Below are 25,013 nucleotides of genomic sequence, written 5' to 3'. Positions count from 1 at the left end.
AATAAATTAGTAGCTATGGCCATGAAAAATGTTACAAAATCATTGTTTTGCAGTTTCATTTATATTTTGCAATTCTTTATTTTTGTTTGCAAAAATCACTTTTTTTAATACTTTCATTTTTGTTTGCAAAACGTTATTTTCTTTTGAAGTACTTAAGTTCTTTTGCAAATATGTGTGGCATTGAGTTGACTCCATAGTAAAACATCAGTAAAATCTCAGTGAAATCTCTTTAGTCTTCAGACTCGTGTGTAGGAATATTTATTCATATAAATATCATCTCTGTTTGATCAGACACTTGATCCAGTTAGAATCCACCTAAAACATGAACTATATGTATTTGTATTCTATTGCATGGTTCTCTGGAATACTTTTGTATATAATGACACTAAACTGTATAAGTGATTGTTGACCAGGCAATGGCTTGATGTCATAAGTATCTGTGTAATAAGAGGGTGAATGTACTGTACATGCAGCTTGACATGAGGGTTTATTTTATGATAATGAGGATTAAAGCTCATGCATTAGAACTGCAGTCATTCACACAGCTCATCACGGATTACATGACATTTATTTTACTCTTGTTGCATGAGATGTTGTTTTGTCTTTCTCTCTGTGCTTCTCGGTTTTCTTCATCATTCACACTTTTTCTCCCTCCTCTTTCTTTTTCTGTTAACATTGTTGTAATCTCATATTTCTCAGCAGTGAGTAAATACATGGAGCTGCGCTGGTTTCTAGGATACCAGGGGAAAAAGAGATGGAGAGATACAGAGAGAGAGAGAGAGAGAGAGCTGAGCTTCACTGCAGTCAGATACTAGTGATCATGACACTCATGACAAACAGATCAAAATTACTTAATAATATATGTAAATAAGTAATACACAAAAACATTTAAATGTTATATTAAATATATACATAATATATAAATCCTATGCAATATCTTGTTTATTTTAATATATTTATATTTAATATTTAATTAAATATTTTAAAATAATTTACACATAATAAAATAAAATATAAACATGATATATGTGAAATTATATATTACATTAAATGTAATTTAATATCTTGCTTTTTTTAATATATGTATATATAAATTATATTGCATTACATTAATATTATGTGACAATTATACATTTTTAATACATTTAAATATAAATTATATTACATTGTTTATAATATAAAAATAAAATATATTAATATATTTTTTAAATTGTTTTACATCATATGCGATTTAATATTGTTTTTGATTATTTTAATTATTTGATATTTATGTAAATATTTTATAATAAATATTTTAAAATTACATATAAAACAGTATATATTGTGTGTATATATAATTATGATATAAAATGAAAATATAAATGTTATTTAAATTATATAGTGCACAAAAGTATTTTATATATATTTTATCTATACTATAAAATATGTGAGATATTTTGAAATATGCTATATGGCTGGAGTCAGAACATATAGATGATGTGTGTCGGATTATGCTGGTTTTTAAGGTTCAAATTAGAGTGAATTCCAGCAGTTAATTACAAAATAGACATTTATGAATTCATTTTCAGCCAGTCGGTCATTACAGCAAAATATATCCAGACATTAGTATTAATATATTAGTATTAATCTGCAAGTTACTTTCCCTCTTGCTCAATTTTACATTCTTTCTCCTCCAGCTGTTTGTATCTCTCACAGGTTTTTCTTGCTTTAGCTGGACTCTCCTGAGCTTCCAGACGTCTGTCAGGTGTTTTATCCTCACTATATTATAATTAACACTGTTCTCTGATGCCGTTGCATTTACACATCTGACGCTGACGTGATGTTGCAGGTGTTGCCAGGGTGTTACTATGCGGTTGCTAGGTTGATTGTTATTTTATAGAAACACCTCTCACATGTTCTTCAGCGCATGCAACTCTAGTTTCAGTCTTAAAATGAGGACCTTTAGAAACTTTCAGATCTCTTTTTGATTAGACTCTGTGGTAATGAGCATCATGTGTGTCATCCGTCTGTCTTTCACTCTCTGAGCCTGCTGTAAATGGAGTTTCAGAAAGGCCTCGCGGGTGCTGTGATCGCTCGGATGTTCGCTGTGCAATATCTGACTGCTCTGTGACGATGTGAACAGAACATTCACCCCATGAGCTCCATTACAGACTGTTTCTGTCACTAAATCACCTGAGGAACATGTTCTCTTTGGTTAAACCACGGTTAATTTTCTTAAGGAATTTTGTATGTTATCTTTTTTTTTTTTTTTTTTTTTTTTTATAACTGTACTGCCTTAATGGTTTGTTGTTTTGTTGTGTTTCAAAAAGAAAGAAAGGAAGAAAGATTAGCGAACCCCCTGTGTCCTGATCTAAATCAAATGATTCGCGATCCGATTCGAGCACTTCGAAGCAGTGAATCATTTTGCGACGCAATGGTTTAATTGATGAGGAGTTTCAAAAAGCTCCGTTTCACCATCACTACGTGCTTTTTAAAATCATTACAAGCGATGTCGACATTCGAAAAGGGCTCTTTTGATCAGTGGTTTTTTTTTTTGGCTAGTGAATCGCTTGAACTGAATGATCGGAGTCACGAGTTTGAATCAATCGGAGCGGTTCCAGCGTAAATGACTCACTCAATTGAATCGATTCATCTGTTCCTCCGCTTTTCTCGTCTTCAGTCATGTTTACACGACACTGTCAGCAGTAATACTGGCTTAGCTCGCTAGTTTTAACTTAAATAAGCGAAAAAGTATGATTTTTACAAATAAAATATCCATATTTCCATTCCAAAGATCCAACACAAATCTAGAACACATTCAGGTGAGGAAACCGATTTACTGCTAACTACTGAATCACTCCATTAATATGACGAGCTGCAGCTCAAAATACATGTTAGATGGAAACATTGAGTTTGTAGCTTAATTGACTATTTGATCTGAAATAGTTTGACACTTGCTGACAGTTCATTAGCAAATCAGCTGAAAGCATCCAGTCTCTCCTTCCATTTAAGTGAATGTTCAACTGATGAGTTTAAATGTTTGAGAAATGATTGTTGTATCTGATCGTATGAATCGTGATAGTCAATGTAAAAAGAGCAAATGGGAGAAGCAGATGAAGACAAAACAGCACAACAACAAAGTATTAATGAAGTTAACCATCATGCAAGTTTGCCAGCCTTAATTGAATGCAAACAGATTTTGTATAAAATACAGTTGATCTTATTGCATAAATAATCACAGCATGCGTCACGTGCGCTCAGTATTTTGCATTAGATCAAACATTGATATATTATCTAATGCACATCAGTTGCAATCATTCACCTGTCCTTTAGATCGCCTCGGGCGCGCGCAGGAGTCGGCGGGGGCGCGCTGACGTCATCGGGGTTTATTAGCGGCGCTCGGACCCGCTGGCGCCAGTCAGTGTCTCTCCGCTCCTCGTGCACTAAACCAGATCCAGGACTCATGTCCGGGAATCCAGACCGGAGTACAGGATTCACCTGAAGAGGAACACGCGAGCGGGCAGCTGAAGGAACTCTCTCCGTCTCTGTTTTCCTCCATGTGAAGGAAAAGATACAAGGTTCGTTTTTCCCGATTATAAACTCAAATGAGATGCTGTGCGCAAACAAACTGTTGTTTTGTCATTCTTCCCGAAGCGAGGTTCTTGGTTTCAGCACCACGGACAGCGCAAAGCGCAAACGCCGCTTATGTTTGTTCTGATCTCCAATAAATATTTTTTTCAATTTGACTATTTTATGGGTTTACATCTTATTTTAACGTGTTATTTTAAGTGCGATGTCCACAGCATAGATTTGTTTCTATTTATTTTACATCAAGAGCAAAGACAGCAATTGTGCTTTTTTTTTTGTTTTTTTGCACTTTTATTTTTGCACTTTTTTATGCACAAACAAACGTTTTAGACTTATTTTATTTCGTGAGTAAAAGCGGGATTCTCAAAATCAACATTTAAAGCGACTTTGATAATTAATAGTCAAATGCCCTAGACCTTTACATGAAATTTCAACCATGAAGTCCATACATCTGCGCACATAGTGGCTTTCATTTCTTTTTCGTTCATGTGAAGGAAATAGTACGACGGCAACTGCACAGTTTTTGCAGATTATAAACTGATCTAAAAGCTTATAACTTTTAAAATAGGTTTATGCACAAAGAAACATTGTAATACTTCTTTTTTTTTCGTGAGTAAAAGCGAGACTCTCTGACTTGATTTTCAATCCTCAAATACCCTAAAGGAGGATTTGTAATTGTTTACCCAACCTGATTGTGATTTTAAAATACAGAATATGATTTGATGTGGTTTTATGTGTTATTTTAAGCACGAAGTCCCCTAAACAGACACACATCTGCTTATATAGTGGGTTTTATTTCATTTTCGTTCAGAAAATACACAATCTTTGCTGATAATGTGCTGAACTAAGAGTTTAAAACGTCAAAATGATGTTTATTCTCAAATAAATCGCAACTTATTTTGCTTTATGCTTGAAAAGATTAAAAACTTTGAGATTCAGCACCATGGACAGCTCCAATTGATTTTCAATGGCCAAATGTTAAACCGATTTCTTCATGCAAATGCTATAATGTGGTTTTACATCTTCTAATATCCATGAAAAAGACTTCTGTAGTATTTCTATTGCATCAAGACATCGATTGTGCAGTTTTCCAGCCTCAAAACAGGAACTTGCACTTCAAGTTTATGCACAAACCAACGTTTTGTGATTTTCTTCATGCAAATGATATCAACAAACTTAAGTTTGAAGTATCTACTGTCATTTCTAGGTTTTTTTGATGGATTTTCCTCATCTGATGTCATTGTTTTGTGTCTAGGCTGAGCGATGAACGAGAGTGCAGCACTCAACGAGAGCGGTGCTGGTTTGCCGGCATCCTCGTGGCTGGAAGCTGAAGCCTTTGACAGCAACCGGACCCTGGCGCTTTCATCGGCGGCCCTCGAGTTCCACGTCAACCCGTGGGACATCATGCTGTGCCTGTCCGGGACAGTGATTGCCTGTGAGAATGCCATCGTGGTGGCCATCATCTTCTATACGCCGACGCTGCGCAACCCTATGTTCGTCCTGATCGGCAGCCTGGCTACCGCTGACCTCCTGGCTGGCATGGGATTAATCCTGAACTTCGCTTTCCAGTATCTGGTCTCGTCTGAGACCATCAGCCTTATTACGGTCGGATTCCTGGTGGCGTCCTTCACGGCGTCCATCAGTAGCCTGCTAGCCATCACTGTTGACCGCTACCTGTCGCTCTACAACGCCTTGACGTACTTCTCTGAGAAGACGCTGCATTATGTGCATCTGATGCTGGTGGGGACGTGGGGTGCGTCGCTCGCATTGGGACTGCTGCCTGTTTTGGGCTGGAACTGCTTGGATGATGCATCCACCTGCAGCATCGTGCGTCCGCTCAATCGCACCAACCTCACCCTCCTCGCCACGTCGTTTTTCATCATCTTCGCCCTCATGCTCAGCCTGTACTTCAAGATCTGTAAGATAGTGTGCCACCACGCGCACCAGATCGCTCTGCAGCAGCACTTCTTCACCACCTCGCACTATGTGGCCACCAAGAAGGGCGTCTCCACGCTCGCCATCATCTTGGGCACGTTCGGCGCCAGCTGGCTGCCCTTCGCCATTTACTGTCTGGTCGGGGAGCGGGAGTATCCGTCGGTGTACACATACGCCACGCTGCTCCCCGCCACCTACAACTCCATGATCAACCCCATCATCTACGCCTACCGCAACACCGAGATCCAGCGCTCCATCTACATGCTCTTCTGCGGCTGCTTTCAGACCAAAGGTTCATACCGATCCAGATCGCCCAGCGAGGTGTAGATCCTCTGTGCTTTGTTTTTAACCCTGTAAAGCCTGAAATATGAAATAACGGTCCAGTTTTGGGAAATTGAACAGTTTATTGAACAATAGTGTATTATGTTGTGAGGCTCTTAAGGCTCATATAGTGAGAATGTGGAGGAAAAAAACAGCTAAATATTATTCAAAGTCCCAAATCTGTGCAAAAGCATCCAAGTTGTAATGTAAATCATTGAGATTGCTCTATTTCTCCAGTAATATCTCAGTAAGATGAGATGTACTGTAAATGATCCAAACATATAATGCAGTGATTGAGAGATGAAGAAATAAAGGCTCCTCAGAAGATGTGAGATGTTCTGGAGGCTTGTGAAGATCATTCCTCCGCTGAGGAACAGTGAAAGTAAAGCTTCTGGAAACAAACGCTCCTCAAAAGATCCTGAGGATCAGATTTGAGACTCTAAAACCATGATTGATGGAGAATCAAGTAAAGCTGAGCTGCTTCAGTCCAGTAAGAGTTCATCTGGAGATATTACTGCAGTTATTCTGACCTTTACTTGATCAAAATCACACAAGATCTGACACGAGCTGAAGCTGGACGTTTCTACAATTACACTAAAAGAGCTCTGACTGGATAAAACACTCTAAACTCTCAATCAGACGACAGGAGACATTGTGTTTTGCTCATGTTAATCACTGAGGCCTTATACATTTGCGCATCAGTAGGCTTTATAGGGTTAAACTCTCATTCATGTCACGTGCAGAAGTATGAATATGGCGCTTGCAGTGTTGCGCAATTGCACTTTACTGAGACCCGGGCGTCTCGACACGCTGTGAACAAGCAAAGACCCTCATCAAGAATGTATATTTATATTATTTATAAGCGACATGTTGCACTTTACTGTACAAATCTAGATGCCAAAGCAGTATTTGCATAGGCCTACGTGTTTGGCGAGTTACTCGTGTGATGGGTTTTCTATTTTGTAAAGTTATCCATGACTGTACATTTTATACAAGACAGTGAACACAAAATAAAACATGAAAAGTCAAATGGTTTTTTTTTTTTCTTCACTGAACGTGTGTTTGTAAGCGTGAGAGTGTGTGAGGAAATGAAGGAATAATACAAGAGCTGAAACTGTTGAGAAGGATATTGTGGTTGTCTTGATGTCATCTATTTAAAGGGACAGTACACCTAAAAATGATCCTCTGCAGTGAATGGGTGCCGTCAGAATGAGAGTCCAAATATCTGATAAAAACATCACAAGTAATCCACAGCACTCCAGTCCATCAGTTCACATCTGGAGAAGACAAAAGATGAAACAAATCCATCATTATGAGTCCATAATCCATTATATTAGTGACTATTAGTGATTTTGTCTTCTCCAGATGTTAACTGATGGACTGGAGTGCTGTGGGATTACTTGTGGATTATTGTGATGTTTTTATCAGCTGTTTGGACTCTCATTCTGACGGCACCCATTCACTTGCAGTGAGCAAGTGATGCAATGCTACATTTCTCCAAATCTGATGAAGACACAAACTCATCCATATCTTGGATGGTCTGAGGGTGAGTAGATTTTAGCAAATGTTCATTTTTGGGTGAACTGTTCCTTTAATTAGAATGCTAAAAAAACAAAACAAAAAACATACAATCAACATGCAAACTGAAATCATATTTGAACGGATTAATTGTGGTTAATTAATTTACCGACACTGACACTCCCAGTTTCTGTTAATAATATTTTCTAGCTAATATTTGGTTAAATTGGCTGAATTGTGAAGTCACAGACATCAGAAGACACTGAGGATCTCTTGGTTTGTCGTCGCTGTCAGCACCTGCTGTGTCTGCTGATTAATGAAGCTCGTCTGACAGTCATGAATTTTTCCTCCTTCAACACTAATTAAGTTCAGGAGTGGACGAGAGGCTCATACAGATTCATTCATTCAGTTCCATCATCACTGAAGCAGTTAGAGCAGGAACATCCCGGTAACATCCCAGCACTGCTAATTACATCCTTCCTTTTTGACCATTTGACCCCCATTGGTTTCAATGTTATTCACCAAAAGTCAACACAAAAAATCAGACAACCTTTATTGTAACTTGCCAAAGACTAAAATATGAAATGCATGAGAACTTAGGAAATGTAAGACTTGAAATTGAGACTCGTCTTCTGAGGAATTTTTTTTGACTGTGAAACTCAAATAGACTCAAATAGATCTCAGTGTGAGAAATCCAATAAAAATAGCAATAAATACTACTCATAAGTACAAATTAGATACCATTTATACTTATAGTTCTCTGTTGATGGCCAATCAAAAGTATACAACCTCTGAAAATATTTCATTATATTATAGTAGATTTTTTAGTGTTTGATTCTTGTTTGAAAAAAAAAAAAAGAAATAATAATAAATAAGCGTTAAATGCACCACAAGATACAGGTCGTACATTTAGATTAAAAATGATCAGGGCATATAAATAAATAATAAAATAAAATTTTACATGTTAAATACTCAGAAATATCTAGTTATGACAATTTGTTTAAAAATTACCAGGTCCAAAAAATAAAATAAAAATAATCAAATTTGCACAGATGAATTATTCACAATAAGATCAATTAAATGCATTTAGAAAGTAAATAAGGTGGATTTTTATTTCATGCCAACTTTAAACATAAATCAATAAATGAAGATAACATGAAATGGGATTTACAAAACGTAACTTCTGTGATTTATTTCAAAGTGAAAAAAACTGATTATTGTAGTTTTATAAGAAAATACTGTTTCAGTCTTAATGCTTCAATGTTAATTATTTGTGAAATTTACTACCAGTTTCTGAGTGAACGTTGATTCAAAGTAAATGTTCGTCAGTTTGTCGCCTCGTGTCCTGATGGTAAGTCGATTCTGATGTCATTTAGTCTTTCTTGCCCTTGCGGCGACATTATTAGACAGTCATTGACACAAGACGGACTATATTTAAACATGCTGTTTCTGAGCCATAATTATTCTAGTTGTGGAAAATTACATGATGATCTTGCAAAAAAGGCTTTTTGTGATGTTTGTGACCGAAATAGACACTGAACTGTTGGTCTGTATTGTGTAAAGCAGAGCTCTATGAGAGTCCAGACTGAGGTGACTGTGTTATCTGTCTGTGTTTGAACAGACGCTCACTTGCTCTGAGCTTCACAGCTTGAGTCACAGTGTTATTCTGATGGATGTGGGTGCAGCAGACGGGCTTCATCACCGTCTGTGGGATGGTGGGTGTCTGCTGGCCGCTCGATGACGTGCCGTCCTCAAGAGTTTGGAGCTGGATGGAGTGAGTGAACGAGGTGTTTTCTCATGTTCCTGTAGTTCAGACAGGAGGTTGTGGGTTCAATTCCCAGGAAATGCATTAACTGCTGTACCTTGCATTCAGTGCAAGTTTTTGGATAGAAGCATGTGCAAAATGCACTAGTGTAAATGTTACATGCACTGAAAAAAAAAACAAAAAAACAAAACTGGTGTAGAAATAATTTTCGCTCAGAAATTATTGGTCAATTTGACAAATAATTACAAAGAAATAGCAAGACTCATTGAATTGAACATAAAATTTGAAGTAGAAAAACTGAAATGGTATTTCTTGTAAAATAATGTAAAATAATTTTTTGAAAGTGTATATGTCAGCAACTTTAGCATAGCTTTACAGTGAAATACAGATCATGAAAACCAAAAATGCTCATGTGTGCATGAATGCTGAAATAAAATATTCTCATAATGATAAGTTTAGAATAAGTTAACAATAACACAACGTTCTTTTTTAGTTTTATTAACTAGCATGAAACATATGCATGAGCATTATTTAGGTTCATGTAATTTTGTGTGTGTGTCCATACAGTATCTATATATATAGAATCAGCAACACAGACATTTGTGAGCATCTCTGTTCCGGGAGTTTATGATGTTTTGATGCGTGTTTGTGATTCCCGCGGGGTTTGTCTGCGCGCTCTCGATGTTTTATTCATGCGCGCCCACGCGAACCATCTGAATCTCTAAAGCGGCTCGAGTCATCTCTTAGCAACACACCCACTGAACGACACTGACCTTCATCATCACCTCCTCCTCATCCTCCTCTCGTTCATTACCTTCACAAGCAAATTCAATAAGGACGAAGTACATGTTAAACATTTAAGCGTTTTCAATCATCCAGCAAATTAGACTTGATTTTTTTTTTTTTTTTTTTTTTTTTGAAAACAATATGCTTTCACGGGGGAAAAAACACAGTTAGTTTAATCAAACAACCAAGTAATACAAGCATCTCAGTAAAATTGAAAAAACTACACATAAACACTAGGGTTGGGTGATACGACTTATTTTGTTTACAATACGATACCATACTTTTAAAGGTCAGTATCGTCGATACCGATTCGATACTTCTAAACTGAACTTTTAAATTATGAAATGTATTAAATTACTAAGAGTAAAATAGTTTATGCTTTATATTTGAAACACATTTTTAACATTCAATACGCCTTAATTGCAACATATTAAGTTACATTTTTGTTTACACGTGGTTGAAATCAGTATTCTGTATCGGTATACAATATTCTGACAGTGTATGATTTATACTAACGTTACAGAATAGAACATGATCAATATGAACTTTTAACATTCAATATAAATAAATCACTGGTAAATAAAACACCTTAGTATCGATATATTTTATTTGAGTATCGATACTTTTGATATTTCGCATCAGTATCGATATATCGATACTTCAGGATCGATACGCCCATCTCTAATAAACACATACATTTATAGTAATGGAAATCGATTACAGGCAATGTTTCATTTCAGGGAAAATGCAGACTAGTGTACTAGGTGAAAGTGCAGACTGTAGTAAATACTTCAGTCTCTGTGCCCCAGGAGCTCAATAAACGCAGAAATGAGTGACGTTTCAGCACATGCCTATATTTTTAAAACACACCTGAACAAGCTAATCAAGGTCTGAAGGGTAGAAAGCTACAGACAGGTGAGTCTTAATTAGGGTTGGAGCTGAATTCTGCAGGGCTGCGGCTCTCTAGGACCGGAGTTCGCCATCCCTGCTCTAGTGTAAGCCTAGCCAAGCCTAGCAAATACCCTAAGACTGGCTAACAATGTACTGATTCGTGCTAGCAACATGCTCATCATGGTATCAATGTGCTAAAACATACTAGCAATGTATTAAACCATGCTTAAACATGATAATATTGTGCTAAATCATGCTAAAACATGCTAGCAATATGTTAAAATATGATAGCATTGTGTTAAATCATGTTAACAGTATGTTAGCAAACATGCTAATCATGCTAGAAACATGTTAAATACATGTTAATCGTGCTAGCAACATGCTAATCATGTTAGAAACATGCCATCAACATGGTAACAAAATGCTAATCATGCTAACAACATGCTAGTAACAGGCTTAACACGTTAAATCATGTTAACAACATGCTAATCATGCTAGAAACATGCTAGCAATATGTTAATCTTGTTATAAACTTGTTAGCAACATGCTAACAACATGCTAATCATGCTAGAAACATGCTAACAAAATGTTAACTACATCCTAATCATGGTAGCAACACACCAATCATGCTAAGAACATGCTAACAACATACCAATCACGTTAGAAAAATGTTAGCAACATGATAACAAAATGTTAATCATGCTAGCAACATGATAGTAACATGTTAATCATGCTAGAAAAAATGTTAGCAACATGCTACTCATTTAAGAAACATGCTACCAACATGTTAACTACATCCTAATCATGCTAACTACATGATAACAACATAAGTAAATGCAAATCATGCTATAAACATGCTAGCAACATGCTAATCACGTTAGAAAAATGCAAAAAACATTAAAAAAAAAAGAAATACACGCTATAACAATGTTAACAACATGCTAATCACGTTAGAAACATGCTAGCAACATGCTTATTGTGCTAGCAACACACTAGTAACATACTAATCATGCTAGCAAAATGCTAGTCATGCTAAAAAAACATGCTATCAACATCTAATATATCTAAATTGTAAAACTTTTTTTCAAGCTTGTACAACTGCTTGAACTTTCAGCCTAGGCTTTCTCAAGCCAGCCTAAAGTTTCTAGTTCTAACCTGATCTCTAAATTGCGTAGATATGTATAGCTAGATTCCCTCTTAACGGCTTCTTCTATAGGCCGCTATACGTAAGCAGTACGCCGTATTGGACTGTCAAAGCTGGTCCGTGAAACTACATCTGCCATGTTGTTACTGTCACATGACCTACCAGCATCAGTTGTGTCGCTTCACTGCCGTTCATAAATCCTCTCCCATGGCCTCATGGGATAGAAAAGTGTCTTTCAAATGCACACTTCAGAATCACGCCAGAAGAAGTAGGTCATCCAGGTACTTTTCGCCTGCTGGTTTTCGAATGCTATGGATTCGGACACACTATTCGCCTCACATACTATTTTATACATACTAAATGGTAGGTAAGTATGCAATTTCGGATGCAGCGTTATTGTTTTATTACTTGCTAAAGGGAATGACTGAAAAATTAGTTTGACCAATAGTGTGCAGGCATTGTACATAATCGACCAATCGTGGCGTGCGAGAGGGCGGGATCTACAGTGGATGGTTGAAGCAATGCAAATGCGCGCACACATATTGTTGATATTTTCTTTATTTTCATTAAGTCCAAGAAAAAGAGGATGTGTGATCACTCTATTAAAGTAACTGAAAGATTTTAGTTACATTTAAAGAGTTAGTGTCTGATGTGTCCCGTGAGCTGCAGTGAGTGTGTGACACAGCAGCTGCTCACTCCTGAGATTTTTAGGTGAGATGGCTTGCCATTTGCATTAATTTTTTCTCAAAACGCTCAGGGATTGATTATTGATACTGCAGCGCCATCTGCAGGTCACAGTAGCTCATTGCATTTCGGATTTGGTCTGATGCAGTTCTCAGATTGACAGACAGGCGGCGAGTGACATTCATCTGCTTAAAATCAAACCTCATGTTTAGATTAGAAATACTATGTCGTACTGAAAGCTCCTAAAGATTTAGGATTGGGATGATATATGCAAAAGTAACCATTTAATGAAATTTTTTTTTTTAATGTTTTTTAAAAGCATAAAAAGCAACAAAACTATTAAAAATGTGACAATTGTATAAAAACTACCAAATGATCTATAATTATTTTGTTAGAATGGTAGTTCAGGTCAAGCCAAGATATGATGATATCTAATTCTCAGAAAACTGATTGAAAACATGTCCAGGTCATATTTCACCCAAAAAAATAAATAAAAAAATAAATAAATAAATAAAATAAAATAAATTAAAATAAAATAAAATAATATAATATAAAAAAAATGTACAGTTTAATATAATTTCTTTATGCATTTATTTTATTTTATTTTATTATACTTCCTCCAGGTCATATTTCACACCAAAAAATATTATATTTTAAAAATGTCAACAATCTTCTTAAAATAATATAAAAATAAAATTCTTTATGCAAAATAATTTCTAAAATATTTTTTATTTTCCTTTTAATTGCTGACCTGTGAATATTTGAGTTCTTTTAAGATTCACCAAATCAATATTATTGACTTAAACTGTTGTTTTAATAATCAACGTTTCAATCTTGTTTTCCATTCAGCATTGAAGGAAACTCCACATTTTAGCTTGTGAGGCATTATTTCCTGCGATTATGACTCTTGTGTACATTTATGCCTTCATTTTACACTTAAAAGTTTGTGTAAATGCACATAAATGTTTAAATATTTCTGTTTCTGTCACCAAATTCCTCTCATGAATGGACAACCCCATAATTCAGTATCCTGTCAGAACCTTGAACATGAGTTTTTATTAATTCAAGCAAACTGTTACAGTAAACAGTTACATACGTTACACGGTATACAGTATTTTAAATCATGTTTAATCTTTGTTTGTGACTCCTTTTTTCCGTTTGGAACATAGAAACAGCGAATGCTGGAGAAATGCGGGCAGAAGTAGTAACAACACAATACATTCAACTCATCAACATTTATACAAACCATAAGGCCTAAGAAAGAGAAACCAGCGTTCAGTCCCGACAGCGACACACACACAGACGATGAGCGTTTACTTTCATCTCGTGTTCACTCACAAAGTCTGCTTTGAAATATGACTAGGTCTGTTCTCATGTTTTGGCAAACAATTTTTCATAAATTGAGAAATGCAATAAATTACAATTTATAGAAAAAGGCCACAATGTTTTTTGTTGGACCTTTATGGGAAGGTGTCAGTATTTCAATGGATGAATCTCATGAAAACAATCCAAATTAAACACCAAAAACAAAAAAACAAAATAAAAAAAAAAAAAAATAAATTAAAAAATACAGAAATGTAAAAAAATACAGAAAATTAAGGACATTTTAGGATTTTATATTCATGTTTACATTTTAAATATGTATTTATTATTTTGAAGGAAAAAAATTATATATATATATATATATATATATATATATATATATATTATATCAACACATTTTTACCAAAATTCCTAATAAAAAAAAAAAATCTCAAATTCTCACTACTGTAGTGTACAACAAAATGCATACTTCATCAAAAATCACAATGTGAAAAAAAAATGATATATATTTCCTTTTCAAATGGGAATTACATATTTTATTAAATTTTTTAATTAAATGTTTTGCAAATTATTTATTGTGAGGTGAAATATAACCTGAAAAAGAGATTCAGTCATGTATTTTAGTCATTTTGACACGTTAATAAAAGCGTTCCTTAATTTTTCTCCCTTTGACTTTGTCCATCACAAGCACACAGTGACATCAAACATCTCATCTCTGAAATGGAAGAATGGTTTAGATGATAAAGAAAGTATAATAATCATCCGTCACGTTCTGATCTGCCGCATTGCGACGTTCCTGTCGTGTCCAGAAGAGGCCGCTGTCGTCTCGCGCTGAACTATAACAGCTAAACCACTGGGTTTGTTCTTCTTATTGAGAATAAAAGACTGATAAATTCAAATGAAAGAAATATGACACCCCCACATGGTTATTTTCATTCATCAGTTGCACAACAAGTGGTTAAAAAACATTAAAGCAAAGCATTCTGGGAGTATGGAATACAGTCGTGTGCAGTCCTGATGTTTCCTGAATTAGACTGCGACTGATCGGAGAGTGTTTGTGGGAAAACTGTAACTGGGAAGAAGGTTAGCTGAGATTTCATGAAACGACGTTCGTCTTTCTCTCATTCCATCCAGTCGACCTCGTCGAACTCGTCCTCGTCCTCGGAGTCGCTGTACTCCACCGCGATGCGGCGCGACAGGATGGTGGCCACGTCGTTCCCCACGCGCTCGTGCTTGGCCTCTTGTTCCCGCTGCTCCTCCACCTTCCTCAGCTGGATCCCTGAGAGACACACGGAGGTCAAGCTCCTTATATTTACACTGACATTCATACACTCCAATGAGATGAACATTGCATTCATTGTACACATTTACATTTGAGCTCTTCTTGCGTTCCCTGGGAATCAAACCCATGACGTTGGCGTTGCAAGTGCTGTGATACAATGTCTACATAAGATCAGTCAAATTAAATATTTAATGCATTGCTTGTACTAGAACTCACAATCATAAGTTTCAACAGAGCTACTTGTTATTTATTTAATGCATGTATATTTAGAAAAAAATATATATTTTTAATTATCTTAATTTATTAATCTATTCATTAATTAATTATATTCATCATTTTTATTCATTTATATTTTATAATAATATTATTTTATTAATTGCATTTATTTACTGCATTTATCATTTTTAATTAATTATATATTAAAATTATATTTATATAATATTATATATATATATTATTTTAAAATTATGTGAGCATATGTGAAGTTTAAATATTATTGCAATAATATTTTATTATAATTTTTTTATTGCACTAGTTTATTAATTTTGTTTAATATATCCATATTAATTATATATTTAAGTTATATTAATTTATGCTGCATTTATTTATTGTTTTAAGAATTTTTATAATTATATATTTTTAATTATTCTTATATTTAATTTTATTAATGTATTATATTCATAATTTTTATTAATATTATTTAATCGTTAATTTATATTTTACTAACTATATAATTAAATTACATTAATTTGTTGCATTTATTTGCTACGTTAATCTTTTTGATTTATTTAGATTAAATTATTCTAAATTATTGATTTTATTCATTTATTATATTCATCATTTTTATTTTTTCTTAGTAATATTAATTCATTTATTGCATTTAAATTTTTTATTAAATATAATTTTAAATTAAATTTATTTTTTAATTTCATTTATAATTTATTATTATTTATTTATTATTTTATCAATGTATTAATTTCATTAAGATTTTCTTGTTTATTTACTATCATTGTTTATTGTTTCTTTTTTTCTTGTGCTTTTTATGATTTTTTTCTTTTTTAATAATCTACTTGTGCATTAGTAGGCAATTCCTGAAGTGTTCTGATTTGATTCAGATCAAAATGAAAATAGGGCAAAAGACAAAGACTGGCTGAATTCAGTATAGCATACTAGCATATTAAAATATATAAAGACAGAAACAGTAAGAGCAGTATGCTAGTATGCGATTCTGAATTCAGCTTTCTGTGTACTAAAAGTCTTTAAGAAGGGAATAAATGTAAATTGTGAATGACGTAATCAAATCAGCTATGAAAATAAACCTACTGACTGTAGTAAATAAATGTAACATTTTTATTACAAAATATTTAAATATCTATCAATACATTGTACTTTGCAATGTATTTTGGACAGATACCTGATTTGCATATACTGAGTGAACTTGAGCAAAACCCCGCCTACCTTTACGGATGGCTTCCAATAGAACGCTGCGGGCGTCGCTGATTGGTGGCAGGTTGGATGGATACCTCCTGACCTCGTGACCCGAGTGAGTGGGCGGCGACGAAACCGCTCCTGATGGGAAGGAAGGCATGGTGGGCGGGCCTGAGGATGCGCAGGGGGAGGAGCTTCTGTTTCCTGGGAGGGGCAGAGGAGGAGGAGGCGGAGGAGGTGGCAAAACCATTCCGTCTCCAGCTGTGGGCGGAGTCTTGTCCAGCTGTCCGCGGGCGGGAGATGAGTGAAGGGGCGGAGCCACTGGAGGGGGGGCGGGGTGCAGGACTCCCGGGGCGATCTGGAGGGGGGCGGGGGGAGGGGGGGGATGGCCGGGGGCTGATGGGAAGGTAATGGGAGGGATCGGAGGCGGGGCTGAACCACGCATTCTTGAACCTGATTGGCTTGCTGGCAGGGGAGAGGGGGCGGGGGGTAGAGGGGGCGGGGCCGGGGGCGGGCATTGGAGTTGAGGAAGACAGGCGTGCGAGCCGGAGACTGCGTGACGCTGTCCGAGAAACCTGAGCTGGAGCTGCGAGACAGAAAGATGGAGATGTAACCCTCGTGAAAATAATGTCACAAACTAAATATTACTTAAGCAAATAAAAATAAATAAATAAAAATTATTTTGATTTTGGAGTGAAATGTGACCTGGACAGGTTTTCACAGGATTCACGCTTAAATTCAGTATGAAGCAGTAGTGGTAATATAATTCAGACCAATTAAAAACTGGCCATTTTACTAACAAACAGGTTTGGTTTTCTTTATGCAAAATCTTATTTATTTCTCTTGATTTTGTGGTGAAATGTGTCATGTTTAATGAGATTCACCTTTATAGTTCACTACTAAAAAGATAACTTAATCTAGACATTTTACTAAATAATTGTATTTGCTTCACATTTTTATGCTTGTTTTGCTATTTGATTAGCATGTTGCTAGCTTGAAAACATGCTAATGCAAATTTTTATTAGTTGCCTTTGTTCCCAAAGTATTTTTTCCATTCATTTTTCCTATGAAAAAAAAAAATTCCTATTATTAAAAAATAGTCTCAGTAATTGTGTAATTAATTATATATTTTAAGTATATTAATTTATTAATTGTTTTTATTTATTACATAAATATTTTTGCATTAATTATATAAATTTGTTCATTTCATTTGATATTTATCACATTAAAAAAATGCATTAATTATATTTCTAATGATATTTTTTAATTACATTTGCTGTCTATGTTTAGAATTTTTATTAATTACATATCTTAATTTATTAGTTGCACTTATTTATGGCATTAATCATTTTTTATTAATTATTTATTTTTATTATAATTAATTTATTAATGAAAGTTGAGTATGATGTCCCATTTTTAATCATCATTAAAATCTTTTTTTTTAATCATTTTAATTCATTATTGTTTAAAACATATAATGTGATTATTTATAAGCTAAGTTGAAATAATGCATGCTGATCCTTCAACAAAAGGATTTACCTTTGATTAGCAAACTTATAGCTCACTGTGTTTAAATGTTTAGAAGTTATCATTAAAATCATTTCCATTATGGAGAAAATGAACAGCTTTTTTGCTTCTAGAACCGACTGTTGCATGCTGTTCAATCAACGCTTCTGTCTTAGTATGCAGCTGCCTATATAGGGAGCACTTTGCTGGAACAGAGGGATCGTGTTCGGCTGTGTAAATGTTGCTCCTTGATTACATTATTGATTTGTGTATATCTTAATGACAACGACTCTGTTTGTTTATGAGTTTTTACAAAACCGCCTCAGTCACATTATTAAGTGAATCTGAAGCTTCAGCAGAAGTAGCACAGACTATAAACACACAGAGAGAGAGAGAGAGAGAGAGAGAGAGAGAGAGAGCGGGGTGCTAGAGGCTCTAACTCACACTGAAGAGGTGCATTGTGGGTGAAGGCTCACAGTAATAGCCTGATCAATGAGCTGGAGCTGAATGCTGTGCTATAAATATGTGCAAAACTCAAAATTTCCAAACCAATCTACCGGAACTTCAAAAAAACATAAATTTACCTAATCGTACAACATCAAATAAAAAAAAAATAAAATTAATCGTGACTATATCAGTGTGTAAAAAACGAATTTATCATAAGATCTTCTGTGCATAAATTATGATAATGACAATGTACTCTGATACAATTTGTAATTACAATTAATAAAATGTGTGTGTGTGTGTGTGTGTGTATAGTGTGTGTGTGTGTGTAATAGTGTGTTGTGTGTGTGTGTGTGTGTATTGTTGTTAGTGTGTGTGGGTGTGTGTGTGGGTGTGTGTGTTTGTTATAGTGGTGTGGGTGTGAGTATAGTGTGTGTGTATGTGTGTAGTATGTGTGTGGGTATAGTGTGGTGTGTGTGTGTGAGGTAGGGTGGGGGAGTGTGTTGTGTGTGGAGTATAGTGTGTGAGTGGTGTGTGTCTGTGGTGTGTGAGTATAGTGTGGTTTTGTGTAGAGTGTGTGTTTTTTTTTTTGGTTTTTTTAGTTGTGTGAAATTTTGTTTTTTTAGTGTGAGTATAGTTTTTTTGTGTAGTGGTGTGTGTGTGTGTGGTGAGTATTGTGTTTGTGTGTGTTTGTATAGTTGGTGTTGTTTTGTTTTTTAGTTATTGTTGTATTTTTTTTTGTTTTTTGTTTTTTTTTTGTGTGTTTGGTTCTCATTTATGTTGTTTTTTGTTCGTAGTGTGGGTTTTGTGAGTATATTGTGTGTTTTTTTGTGTGCACTGTGTGATATTGTGTTTAACTGTGTAAGTTATATTATAATCTGATTTCAGTTTTGTGCATGAGCATCTGCTTTTATTGTTTAAGGTTGAAATTGATAGTAGTGTGTGTGTGTGTGTGTGTGTGTGTGTGTGTGCATAGTGTGTTGTGTGATGATATGTATATTTTTTTTTGATTATGTGGATAATTGTCTAATGGATGGTTTAGTAGTTATGTGTGTTAGTGTGCTGATTTTGTGTTGTGTATAGAGTGTTTTATGTGTGGTGGCAGTTTTTGTTTTTATGGGAGATTATTTTTTTTGTGTGATCGACTGTATTTACATTTGTGTGTTTTTTGTGTGTGTTGTTTTAATTAAGACGTGTGTGTATTTTATTATATCCGCAGATCCCTTTATGTTATCGGCCCACATCAGTACATTGTTTTGTTTGATGGTTTTATTTGTATTAGCTTATGTTGTTTAATTTTTTTTTTTAGTTTTTAGTAAGTTTTTTTTATTGTTAAGTGTGTTGTGATTATTTCTTAATATGTTTGTTTATGGTTTAATTTTATGTTAGTCATGTTTTATATTTTTATTGATTGTTTTTTTTGTGTATTTATTGTTCATGAAATTGATATTTGATGTTTGTTATTGGTGTTGTATGTTTCTAGTTTGTTTTGTATTATTTTTGATTTGTTTACATTTTTGTATAAAGATGTAGTTTTTGTAAAGTATATTTTGTTTTTATTTTATGCACTGTTTTTTTTAGATTAAATAGATATTTTTGGTGGGTTTATTTTAGTTTTTGTGATTATGTAATATTATATGATTTTTTTGATGTAATTTTTTGTTGTTAATATTTTATTGTGATGTTTTATATTTGCATTTTAATGTATTTTTTTATACGTTTTAAATTTTTGTTTATGTTCATGTTTGCATAATGTTTTATTATTGTTTTATTTTGTTTCCATTTACAGCATTTTTTGTGATATTATTTTAAGAAATAGATTTGATTGTTACGATAATGTTGTTTGATGTTGCCCTGAATTTGTTTTTGATTTTATTATTGTTTAGTTTGTTTTTTGATTTTTTTTTTTATTTCTTTGGAAAGTCTTTGTTTTACATTTTTTTATGCTGTGAAGTTTTTTGGGGTTAATGGAGGTTTGTGTGATTTTGAGTATTTTACTTGTTATTTATATTTGTTATTGGTGGTTTTATTGTTTTTTTATGTTTAATTTTTATGTTGAATGTGGTAAGGTGTGATATAAACTTTTAATAAAAAAATAATTGTGGTACTTATGTTTGTTTCAGTAATTATTTTCTTTCATTTTATTTCTGTTTGTTTTGTAAATAATACAAATTTATTTTTGTCTGATTTTATGTTTTACAGCTTCTTTTTGTTATTACCTAGTAATTGTTGTGGAATTATGTATATTTGTTTTTGTTTATTGTTTTGAGATTTTTAGCCGCTTTGTGTATGGTTTATTGTTGCTATTATTGACGAATTTTTGTGTTGGTTTCTGAGTTCATTTATGTAAGATTTTTTAGTATGATTAGTATAGTTTTGTTTTATAATTTGTTTGAGGTTTTGATTATTTTTTGGTTATTGTTGTGATATATATGTTTTTTATTTTTTTATACTATGTTTTGTTTGTTGTTTTATGTTTTTTTTTTTGTCTTAGTTTATGTTATGGTAGTATCTTTATTGTGTATTTGTTGTTTTTTAGTTTTTAAATTTTTTTTTATTTATATTTAAATTTTGAACCTTCCCGTCTAAGTTTATTTAGTTATGCTTTGTTGTTTTGTATTATTTGATAATTAGATATTAAGCCAATTTTAATATTTGAGTTATTATTATGGAGAATATATTTATTTTTATCATACAAATTTTCAGTTTTCATTTTTTTTTTATTTTATGTTGTTGTGATTTATTTTTAGTATTTTCGTTATATTTTTTTAAATTTAATAATTTATTATTTTAGTTTGTTTTTTATATGTTGTTTTATTTTGTTAAGTTAGATTTGCTTAATTTTGATATTTATTTATGTTTTATGTTTTTGTTTTTATTTATTTTATTTTTTTTATGTTTTTTTATTTTTAGATTGTTTGATATGTTTCACCCCATTGTTAATGGTGTGTTTGTTTTGTTGTGATTTTATTTAATTAGTTTATAATGTTGTTTAATTTTATTTTTTTTTATTTGGGTATTTAGGATTTTTAATTTGTTGTTTTTTTTTTTTAGGTATATTTTTATATTTTTTAGTTATTTTTATTTTGTTTTATTATAATTGTTTATTTATTTAATTAATTTATTTTTTTATTTGTTGTGTATTTTTAATTTTAATTTTGTATATGTATAAGTAATTATTTTAATTATTATTTTGAATTTTTATCTATTATGTTTTTATTTTTTTATTTTGACGTTGTTTTAGTGAATATGTTGTTTTTTTTATATACTTTTTTTTTTTGTTTTAATTGAATTTTGTGTTTAAAATGATTTTTTTATTAAGAGTTTTTTTGTTTGATTTTATATTTTTTATTTATATTTGATTTGTTTTTTATTTTTTTGATTTAGTTGTTTTATTATAATTTATAATTTATTTAATATTTATATGTGTACTTTTTATTAGTGTACATTTTTATGAATATTTTTTCTTATAAAAACATTTATCTCTTTTACGGTTCAGGAGGTTCGTTCATCTGTACGGCAGCGCCGCCAGAGGAGAGACGGGTCAGTCAGCTGATCATAAGGATTTTTCTGCATTGAGAGAGAGAGAGAGTCGTTTCATAAAACCACAGACGCACTGAATTATCTCAGATACTTCCGCAGAGCCCTATTAAATTTCAGACAATAATGTAGTCTGTATTTATAGATAATTTTTCAATTTTTTTTTACTTTTTATACTTTTATTATTTAATAAAATAACATTTATTCAATTTTATTATTTAATAAAATAAAATTTAGTCAATATAATATAATAATAAAACACCTACGGGAAATAATTTAGTTCATTTTTACTAATTTAACTAGTTACATTTTTTATAAATATTTTTTCTTTAAAATTACAATTTACATAATATAATAAACATTTAAAAATTAAAAAACATTTATTAATTTATATAACATAAATTATCATTTATAAAAAAAGAATTTTTTTTGTTTTTATTTTAGTTTTAGTGAATTATAACAGACATGATCATTTTTATTTAATCAAACAAAAAATAATTTTTTATTATTTATTTACAATATCAAAGATAATCAATGTTAGCAAAATGTTAACTCATATTCTAACATTATTTACAGCAGTTTTTAATTCAGTTCAGAAATAAATTGATCTCTACGTGAACCATTTTTTTGTTTTGTTTGGGGGGAAACAAAACTCGATTTTGTGAAACCATTTTTTGTTTTGTTTTAATTTATTTAGATTATTGACGTTTTTTTATATGATTTTTTTGTTTCCAATTTCTTTTCTCTGTTTTTTTACAATTGTTCTGTTTTGCATTAAAAACATCTTTTTGGTAATTTTTTTTTCTTTTTTGTGAAATTTTCATCAGTTTTTATTGTTTTAAAATAGTGTTTGATTAATGTCATGATTTTTAATCCAGCAAAAAAAATTCAGTTCATGTTTGTTTCAGTAAGGATTTTTATTCATTTATTTATTTTGTATTTTAGTTAACAATTATAACACTGTCATGATTTTTAATCCAGCTCTAATGCAGTTATCACCTAGATTAATTGTAATTATGTCTCTCTGTGACCCTTCTGTTTCTGAGGAGCGCTCGCTCACCTGTGCTCCTGGAAGGCTGCTGATCCGTTGGCGTCTTTGTGTTTGTCTTCTGCCTCGTCTTCAGCAAGCTCCGCCCCCAGCGCCCTCTTCTGCCACTCCTTCTTGCGGTCGTGAGGCGCCCGTGGGATCTTCTCCTGGTCATGCGGACGGTCGATGTTCTTCAGCTGGACACACACACACACACACACAGAGCGTTAGCCTCGTCTCCAGCAGGTACTGTAAGTCTCTACAGTGAAGCAGAAGCAGGTTTAGCAGCCGATGAAGATCTACTGAGACTCGCACCGAGCGCAAGAGCGTGAGGAGAGAACAAGCCAGGTCTGTGCATCAGAGATATATCAGGAGATATATGAACATAATCACACAAACACTCAGACTGTCATAAAACAGGTTAAATCTGTTGATTGATTTTGTCTGGTTAAAATAATAACAGCATCCATGGCACACAGAAGACATTTGACCTTATACAGTATAACGTGTGTGTGCTTATAATTTTTTCTTTATTTAGCTGTTTTTGCATTTAAAATTTTATTTTTATATTTTCCATTTTCATTTTCATCTGATATATTTTACAAAAATAATAAAATAAAATAATTCCATTTTCCACTTTTTTCTTCTCTTCATGTTAAATACACTTCAAATTGAAGACAAAAAAACTATCACTTACGTTACTAAAAAAAAACGCCAGTGATGTTTTACACCAAATTATTCTTTGCATATAGGTTTTTCTGTATTATTTTGTAATGTTTCCCATCATTTAATTAAGAAATGATTTATATACTGTATTTGCAATAAATAAATAAATAAATTAGGGGGTAAAATAAATGCATAGATTTATTAAATCAACAAAAAATATATGTTTATTCATTGCATTAGTATTACAAGTATGAATATATATATATAATTTTATATGTAAAGGGGTGAAATATGAGCAGATTCAGAGGCTTGAGGAGGTTCTGGCGAATCATTTCCACACACAGTCACAGAATCAGACAGAGCGTATCTGGAACACATGACTTCATCATTCACTCCTACACACAACAGTGAAATCCACACACATGAACATCACACTCACTCAGGCTCACCACACACACACCACACACACCCATCACTCCCACACTCAACACACACGGACACACACACACCACTCACTCACTCACGCCTCCACGCACACACTCACACAACACACACACATCACACACCACACACCACACACACACACACACTCACTCACACTACACACACACACACTACACACACCTCACACACACTCACACACACACACACACACTCACCTCACAACACTCACTCAACTACACACACTCACACACACACACACACAGCTCACACCCACCACACCCACACACTCCACTCACCACTCACTCACTCACCGCTCACACCTTCACTCACACACACACACACACACACACACACACACACTCACTCACTCACTCACTCACACACACACGCACACACACACACCACACCACACTCACTCACACATCACACCACACACACACACTGCACACACACACTACACCACTCACACACACCACCACACAACACACTCACTCACACACTCACTCACTCACTCACTCACTCACGCACTCACTCACACACACACACACACACACACACACACACACACACACACACACACAACAAACAAACAATCACAACACACACACTCATCACTCACGCACACACACACTCACTCACCCTGCACATCACTCACTCACTCACTCACCACACACACACACACACACTCACACACACACAAACACACACACTCCACTCACGTCACCCTCACCACTCTCTCTAC

The 25,013-nt window shown here is 33.5% G+C and overlaps 1 protein-coding gene and 1 pseudogene across 1 annotated transcript; one reads left to right on the top strand and one right to left on the bottom strand.

Annotated features, from left to right (window-relative positions):
- Positions 1-2,304: 2,304 nt before the first annotated feature.
- Positions 2,305-6,218, top strand: LOC109084867 (G-protein coupled receptor 6-like). Its single transcript, XM_042778150.1, has 2 exons — positions 2,305-3,557; positions 4,823-6,218. The coding sequence occupies exon 2, from the start codon at positions 4,831-4,833 to the stop codon at positions 5,827-5,829; it is 999 nt and encodes a 332-aa protein (XP_042634084.1). The 5' UTR covers positions 2,305-3,557; positions 4,823-4,830; the 3' UTR covers positions 5,830-6,218.
- Positions 6,219-14,389: 8,171 nt separating this feature from the next.
- LOC109084866 overlaps positions 14,390-25,013 on the bottom strand; it is a 33,574-nt pseudogene continuing 22,950 nt past the window's right edge.

The sequence above is a fragment of the Cyprinus carpio genome, chromosome A20 (genome assembly GCF_018340385.1).
Source record: "Cyprinus carpio isolate SPL01 chromosome A20, ASM1834038v1, whole genome shotgun sequence".
Taxonomy (NCBI): Eukaryota; Metazoa; Chordata; class Actinopteri; order Cypriniformes; family Cyprinidae; genus Cyprinus; species Cyprinus carpio.
This window is presented reverse-complemented; position numbering and strand designations above follow the sequence as displayed.

Bases quoted from the DNA above. Each gene is read 5' to 3' on its own strand.
- LOC109084867 (XM_042778150.1), top strand. From the start codon at position 4,831: ATGAACGAGAGTGCAGCACTCAACGAGAGCGGTGCTGGTTTGCCGGCA.